Source organism: Lipotes vexillifer, unplaced genomic scaffold, assembly GCF_000442215.2.
Source record: "Lipotes vexillifer unplaced genomic scaffold, Lipotes_vexillifer_v1.1 scaffold445, whole genome shotgun sequence".
Lineage (NCBI taxonomy): Eukaryota > Metazoa > Chordata > Mammalia > Artiodactyla > Lipotidae > Lipotes > Lipotes vexillifer.
The window spans coordinates 1,763,166-1,771,917 of record NW_006774995.1 but is presented as its reverse complement, the minus strand read 5'-3'; the positions used below and the strand labels follow the sequence as shown (position 1 = coordinate 1,771,917).

The 8,752-nt window shown below is 37.9% G+C and overlaps 1 protein-coding gene across 1 annotated transcript in view; it reads right to left on the bottom strand.

Moving 5' to 3' along the window:
- SLC30A7 (solute carrier family 30 member 7) overlaps window positions 1–8,752 on the bottom strand; it is a 79,268-nt gene that overhangs the window by 5,950 nt on the left and 64,566 nt on the right. Inside the window, exon 10 of the mRNA XM_007449619.1 lies at window positions 5,514–5,663. Coding sequence (XP_007449681.1) covers window positions 5,514–5,663 — 150 coding nt within the window. The remainder of the gene's footprint in view (window positions 1–5,513; window positions 5,664–8,752) is intronic.

The window sequence follows — 8,752 nt, the reverse complement described above, 5'->3', positions numbered from 1 at the left end:
GGGCCTCTCACTGTTGTGGCCTCTCCCGTTGTGGAGCACAGGCTCCGGACGCGCAGGCCCAGCGGCCAAGGCTCACGGGCCCAGCCGCTCCGCGGCACGTGGGATCTTCCTGGACCGGGACCCAAACCCGCATCCCCTGCATCGGCAGGCGGACCCTCAACCACTGTGCCACCAGGGAAGCCCTCTACTTTTTGACTCAATGTAGAATATTAGTCTTTATCCCTTAAAAATGAATTCTTGAAAAACTGCCTTACTCTTCCATGTGAAAACTGAATCATCTCAGAATTCATGAAATAGTGACTTAATATGATGAAATTACAAGTCATGAACAATAACTTGGGTCTGGGTTCCTTTTTCTGTAAACTGGGGAGAATACCCCACCTGTGTTGCAGGTAGATTAATACGTTAGGTGTCTATCGCAGTGCCTGGCATGTGGTGGGCTCTCAATAAGGTTAGCTGCTGCTGTTATTATTATTTCTACCACCATCAACCAATGGACACTTAACCCCTGTGGATTAATTAAAACTAATCAATCATTATAAAAGATTAAAACCCCCTACAAACAGGAAGGGTGGAAAACTAGCTAGCCACCCGGAAAGGCACAGAGAGCTTCTCCTATTCCCTACTGTCAGAGACAGGAAGGGATTGCGCACTCAGGACAGCGGAGCAGGTGGGAGGTCCTGAATCTGGGGGAACTCCCATCTGGGTTAGTGAGGACGCTTTTTGGTTCCTTCCTGGTGATCAGTGTTAACTTCTATCTTGAGGCTAGAAAACAGAGCACAGAAAGCTGAAGCAGGAAGCTAGGGGTTCAGGACTTAATAGGTATAACAGAAACAGGCAGAAGAGAAGATGGAAGATATCAAGGTACAATTTCTATCAAGGAGTAAATAATATGTGTTAGCCTTGATTATCTTTTCTGCTGTGTGGAACTGAGGAGGGTAATGAACCCAAGCATATTCTAGATTTTTCTTCAAACTTTATTTCTAACCAAAGTGTATTAAAAAAATTAACAGATGATATCAGCCAGTTTAAAACAAGAAACATAAATGATAAATTGCCTTCCTCATCCAGTATCCCACATCCACTTCCTGTTCATATACTAAACATAAATAATAGGTTTTTTATTTCATCTGTTCCCAAATGATAAATCATTTTTAAAAAGTTAGTGCATGCGGTGGAAAGGAGAGGGACTTTTTCTATGTCAACAAAAAACCCTGTAGTTTAAAAACTGGATTATCACTTCACTAATAATCCCAAAGGAATCAAAGTACTGAAGAGACTTCTACCAATTCACTAGTATTGCTCTATATTCGTGATAGCAAGCCAACTGCCTTAGCCATTCATGATTAAGTGATAACTATGGAACATGAGAATAAAAAGACATGCTTAATGTACAGTTCCAAAACAGTCACAAAGCTTATAGTTTTAAAAACAAAACAAAATGTTATAATTCTCAAACTTACGTTAACCTTTTCAAAGCTAACCCCATATAAATTTTAACAAGAACAACTTTTTAACCAAAAAAACAAAATTTAATTCCAATTTAAGATCAGCTATAAGAAAAATACATTAAAATGTCATAGAACCACAAAGTATTGAGAAAATCCTTCTTTTGGTCTTTTGGAACTAAGGCCACCAATACTTCAAGTCTTTCTACAAGAAATGTACTTAGGGCTTCCCTGGTGGCGCAGTGCTTGAGAGTCCGCCTGCCGATGCAGGAGACGCGGGTTCGTGCCCCGTTTCGGGAGGATCCCGCATGCCGCGGAGCGGCTGGGCCCGTGAGCCATGGCCGCTGAGCCTGCGCGTCCGGAGCCTGTGCTCCACAAATGGGAGAGGCCACAACAGTGAGAGGCCCGCATAACGCAAGAAAAAAAAAAAAAAAAAAAAAAAAAAAAGAAATGTACTTAAAGGATTGGTGTAATTTTTTTCTTAAAAATGGAGCAATTTGAGCTTTATTACTTTTGATAAGTAAAATCTATGATTAAGATATAATTTTAAATTTTTAAAAAACGTAAAAGATTTTAAGTTTCATTTCATGAATTGCAAATGTTACTGCAAGGTACTGGATATACTCATAGCATAATGAATATGCATGACTAGGGCATAAGCAGTAAAGGAAAATAAATTAATAAAAAACTTCAGTTTTGCATATGTCAGAACCAAAACAACTATCACAAAACAACTTTACAATCATTAAATGTATGGAATGAAAATCATGAGAAGGATGACTTCTCTCTGCCTGCTGGGAAAAATGTGTTGAACCATTTTCACTGCAAGCCTAAGAGAGTCCCTAGTCTCTGCAAAGAATGAAATCAAGTGGGCTTGACCTTAGCTGATAAAAAGGCTTAAAATATGTTTTAGAGCTTAAAAATTTCAAAACCCAAATACAGTTTCCAAAACCAAAGAAGCAGCTGAGTAAACTTTCAACTTCAACCATTTTAAAAGCCAAGATTTCTAAGGTTACCAGAAGAACCTCCCTCCACCTACTTCAATTACAACTTCAGCAGTTCTAAGCACAGACACAGCTGCTCGCACATTTCTAAACCTATAAATTGCATTCCTTCACAGAGGGAAAATTAAGTGACTTAAGTGCCAAAGTCTTCAGACAGTATGAGGTATCCTAGAGGTGGACAGAAGCTCAGACTGTGAGGGTGGAAGGACATGGTATAACTAGGAGAAAATCGAGACTGAAGGAGAGAATAATGATCTAGAAATGGCAGTGAAAAGCAAGGTTGTTGTTAGTCATGTTCTCCTTTTTGCCTCTGAAAAAGGGAGGAGGTGTGAGAAGGATTCAGACATATTGTGAAGGTTTTGCATGCTGCATTATGAAACTTATGGTGGTCAGACTTCTTATAATGCCTGTTAAGAAAAGACAGTTCTTAAATGTCTAGAGTAAATAAGTGGTACCAGCATATTGTTTTGTAGTAGAGGACGTCTGGCTGTTGCCTACATTATAAGATTATTTCATTAATTATTCCAAAGGAACATAACCATACATCTCTATTAGAGAAGAGAGATCGTTTAATTTATGCTAAGGTCCTGAATTTAAACTGTCAGTCTGTCCCTCTCTCCTTCTCTATCTATATGATGCTTAGAAGGGTCTTTAAGGCTTCAGAGAGAAAATAACAATTGAATTGGACCTTTACATTAGAGTAGGATTTTTGTCTCACACAGATAAGTAAATAGTCTGGTGGGGCTGGCGTATGAAGTACATGGCAGTGAATAATAGTAGGAGAGAGGCTTGAAAAGTTAATTGTGTCATGCTAGAAAGTTTGGGCTTTATCCTGGTGGCAATGAGAAGCCACCAAACTTTTTTTTTTTAACTTTTTTTTTTTTTGCGGTACGCGGGCTTCTCACTGTTGTGGTCTCTCCCGTTGCGGGAGGCGCAGGCTCAGCGGCCATGGCTCACAGGCCCAGCCACTCCGCAGCATGTGGGATCTTCCCGGACCGGGGCACGAACCCGCATCCCCTGCATTGGTAAGCGGACTCTCAACCACTGCGCCACCAGGGAAGCCCTATTTTTTAACTTTTTATTTTGAAAAGGCTTAAAGTCAAAAGAATAGAACAATAAATGCATATCCACTCATCACCTGTATAAACCAATCGCAAACATTTTGCCACATTTGTCTTATTTCTCTCTATATGTATTTATTTATAATCCATTTTACTTTTGCTGAAACATTTGAAAATTAGTTAGACATCCTGATACTTTGCCACTAAAGCCTTCAGCATGTATCTCCTAAGAATACGAGCATTCTTCTATAACCACAATACCATTATCATACCCAAGAAGTTTAACACCTACACAATTATATGAGCTATTGTGTGGTCCATATTCTAATTACCCAATAGCTTCCTTTGTGGCTGTTTCGCCCCAGTCCAAGATCCAATCAAGGACCACACATTGCATTTAATTGTGAAGTCTCCTCTAATCTAGAAGAATCCCCCATCGTTCCTTTTTTTCCATTCATGACACTGACACTTCTTAAGAATCCAGGTTAACAGTCCACAAGGTAGGTCTGTCTGGTTGTTTATTAGTGATGGGATTCACATTAACCATTTCTGGCAAGAGTGCCACACAGGTCATGCTGTGTACTTCCCACTGCATCACATCAGGAGGGCTGGGTCAGTTTTTAAGCACAGATTTTTTTTTTTTAACATCTTTATAGGAGTATAATTGCTTTACAATGTTGTGCTAGTTTCTGCTGTATAAAAAAGTGAATCAGCTATACGTACACATACATCCCCAAATTCCCTCCCTCTTGCTTCTCCCTCCCACCCTCCCTATCCAACCCCTCTAGGTGGTCACAAAGCACCAAGCTGATCTCCCTGTGCTATGCAGCAGCTTCCCACTAGCTATCTATTTTACATTTGGTAGTGTATATATGTCAGTGCTACTCTCTCACTTCGTCCCAGCTTACCCTTCCCCCTCCCTGTGTCCTCAAGTCCATTCTCTACGTCTACGTCTTTATTCCTGTCCTGCCCCTAGGTTCTTCAGAACCATTTATTTTTTAGATTCCATAAATATGTGTTAGCATACGGTATTTGTTTTTCTCTTTCTGACTTGCTTCACTCTGTATGACAGATTCTAGGTCCACCCACCTCACTACAAATAACTCAATTTCGTTTCATTTTATGGCTGAGTAATATTCCATTGTATATATGTGCCACATCTTCTTTATCCATTCATCTGCTGATGGACACTTAGGATGCTTGCATGTCCTGGCTATTGGAAATAGTGCTTCAATGAACACTGAAGCACATATTTTTAAGGCATGGAATCAGTTTCCTCATTAGATTTATGTGTTAGATAATTTTGGAAGCAGTGTCAACAGCTAGATTTTTTGCCAAACATTTCCAGCAAGCTAGACCAAAAAAAAAAAAAAAATCTGTGGTCTCTCTCTTCTGATATTCTTGACATGATGTTCTTATTCTCCCAGTATATACAGAATAACCTAGTAATCACTTTTACTTTATCAGTCACTGACTATGTCAACTCATGATGGCATAAACATTACCTGATATAATTAGGCTGCAGTCATGCACTGACTAATTCGTGATTCCATATACAGAATTAAGAAAAACTCAATGTTAAGCCATTAAATGACACAGAAGTAGAGATGGCTTTGCTATCAACAAAAATGTTAACATAGTTTGCTTTTAGCTTACGCCACTGACCAGACATTATTCTTATTCCAAATGCTACCTTAGAATTCCTAGCTTCAAACATCATATAACATGTCTTATAAGGAGTGTACAGTAAGGGAGAATCTACTTTTTCTTAAAGGAGCTCAAATCAGTACAACAATGAGTAAACAGGACTATCTTCATTAACAGTATTCACTAAAGTAAGGATCTCCCAAATTTGACTCTGTGGTTGAAAAAAAACTTTCACACTTACCTCACAGTGTAGTATATATATATATTCAATATGTTAAATAGTAAATATTTTTAAGACTAGTAGATACAATAAATTCCTAGACCCTTAAAAGAAGTTAGTAAAAAAATCATACCTGAGTAAAAATATTATGCGTTTGGCTTAAAATCCACCTGGCATCAGCATCAGGTGCTACTACTAATTTCAAGGTCCCAACATAAACATCAGAACATAAGGTCCAGAAATGCTGTTCTTGTAAACTGTAAACTCCTTGCAACTGCTGCACCTAAAATATAAAGAGCACATATTAACATGAACTCAAGTATAAGTACACCCAACTTAAATTATGCAACACATCAGTAAACATGGATTCTACTCTCTAATGAAAAAAGTGGCCTGGTGGGGGGGTGGCTTGCATTGATTAACAAATACCTACTGGGTACTTACTATGTGCTGGTACCATGACAGGTGTTTGGGAAATATAAATGAGCACGTATCAAAATTTGTAGGGCACAGCTGAGAGAGCGCCTAAGTGAATTTACACTTTCAAATACAGTTGACCGGAGAACAGCACAGGGGTTAGGGACACCAGCCCTCTTCTCAGTCAAAAATCTGAGGATGCAACCAACCATGGATCATGCAGTACTGTGGTTATTTACTCTTGAAAAATATCCATGTATTAGGAGAACGTGCAGTTCAAACCTGTGTTGTTCAAGGGTCAACTGTACATCGATCAGAAGACAAATATAAATACAAATGAACTAAGAAATTAGGAAAAAAACAAAGTCAACTTAAGAATTAAAAAGGAAGGAATTAAAGGATGGAAATCAATGATCCACAAATTTAGAAATGACAGAGTTCACAATATCAAAAAACTAGTTCTCTGAAAAGATTAACGAGCTAGAGAGTCAGTGTTTCGTACGTAATGGGGGCATGTTTTAGACAGGATGATTCTTCATCGTGTACAAGTGTCAGGAACTACAGGATCTTTGCATCCCCAGGACCCCGGGAACTACGTGCTAACATATACCCTTCCCCAACTCATGTGACAACCAAAAAAGGGAGGGATGTCTCTAAGTTTTTCCAGTGGCTCCTTAAGTGTTCCACACCCTTAGGTTGACAACCACTGGCAAGACGAACTCTGATGGCGGTAAAAAAATAAAATGAATGAACATGCAATTAAACAAAGTACAAAATGAAAAAGGAAAAGAACTACAAACAACAGATTTAAAAAACCATAAAACGGAATACTATATGAATGTATCAGTATGTGAGTGTACAAAATACTACAGCTGAGTAGAATCCAAACACTTCTCACCACCTCTACTGCTGTCAGGCTAGTTGAAGCCACTTTAGTTTGGATTGTTATAATACCTTATTAACTGGTCTCTCTATTTCTAGCCTTGCACCTCTTCATCTATTCTCAAAACAGTAGCCCAAGTAAGAATCTGTTACTTTAGATCAGATGCTTTCACTCTGTTCAGAATCCTCCAGTAGATTCACATCTTACTCTGAACAAAAACCAGTGCTTTCACAATGACTTACATGGACCCACGTCATGTGGTCCCTTGTTATTTACCTTATTTACCTCATCTCCTACTACTCCTCCCCTTGCTCCCTCTTCCTCAGCCTCCTCACCACTCTGAAAAGTCAGGCACACTCCCGTCTCAGGGCATTTGCTATTCCCTCTGCCTGGGGTGTCTTTCCTTCCAGATTTCTGCCTGGCCTACTTTGGGTCTTGACTCAAATGCCATCTTCTCAGGAGGCCCTTCTACTTTTATTCTATCTAAAACTACAATGCTTTTATTTTTACATTTCTCTGGTTTGTTTTACTTTTCGGCATATAATGTCGCACACTACATTACTATGTTATTTATATTGTTCTTGCCTGTCTCCTCTGGCAGAACTCAAGCTCAATAAAGGCAGGGATTTATTTTCGATTTTTATATCCTCAGTACCTAAAACTGTAAGGACCTAAGCCTGGCCCAAGTAATTGCTCAGTAAATAGTACATGTATGTATATAAAATGAATATAAATTCAGTTTTGGTGTTTGCTTTGGTAACACATATACTAAAATTAGAACGATCAGAGAAGATTAACATGGCCCTTGTGCAAGAATGACATGCAAATTCATGAAGTGTTCCATGGTCATTTCACAATGTACATGTATATCAAAACAACATATTGTACACTTTAAATATACATAATTTTCATTTATCAATTTTACCTCACTAAAGCTGGAAAAAATAAATAATAAAATCAGAAAAGCAAAAACAAAAAACACAATTTCAAAAATCTAGACAAAAATGAATAAATTTCTGGAAATACAGAAAATGCTGTAATATAAGAAAAAACCAGAAGATATAAAAGGGCCATTAAAAACTGAAAAGCTAATAAAAGTTCTCTTTCATAAAGCCCCCCCAATCCCCAGTCCCAGAGGGCAGACTTTCAAGAAACTTAACATAACCTCTTAGTTTGGCCAGAAAATAAAAAAGAGGTGCTATCTCATATAAAAAATAATCTTGATCCCCAACCAGATAAAGACAATAAATCATAAGCTAATTTCTCTTATGAATTAAATAAGCTAACTCCAACAGCATATTAAAAAATAACATATCATGACTAAGTTAGGTTTATCCCAAGAGGGAAAGATTAAACATCAGAAACTCTATTACTGTTATTCTTCAATTAGTGAAGCAAAGGAGAAAAATCACATAGTCATTTCAGTAAAAGCATTACAATTATTTAATAAAATTCAACCCCTATTTATGATTAGAAGGACACTTCCTTAACTTAATAAAAGCTATCTACCCAAAACGTACAGAAAACGCTTAAGGAAAAAATGTTAGATGTATTCCCTTGAAGATCAGGAAAATCTTTACAAAGATGTCCAAATCACCGCTATTGTTCAATATCTCTGTATAGATCTGGAGGAGATGAACTAAGATCAGAACCCAGAAGTTAAAACAAAGGCTCAATGTAAAAAGATCTTTATAACAATTACAGCAATTTAAAAGAGAAAGAGGTTACTCAGTGAAGGGGCTAACTACCAATTCCTGGAAATAGTCAAGAAGCTGAATGACCAACTGAATGCTGCAAAGGAGATTCTTCCAACAGATAGAAGTCTGGGCCAAATGAATAATAAGATCTTTTTGAATTCTGAGATTCCCTGATTCTTAAGTAATCTATTTGGGCTGTCAACTAAGAAAAAGTTGAACTTATATCTATCAAAAATATTTATTTTTATCAGCATTTATTGTAGGATCACTTTCTATAAGCTCCAAGACACTTGGTGGGAAATGTGAGACAATAACCATTGTGCCCTTTAAAAAAACTGCTTTTACTAGGGAAAGGGGTCAAGGTGCACTTCCTCT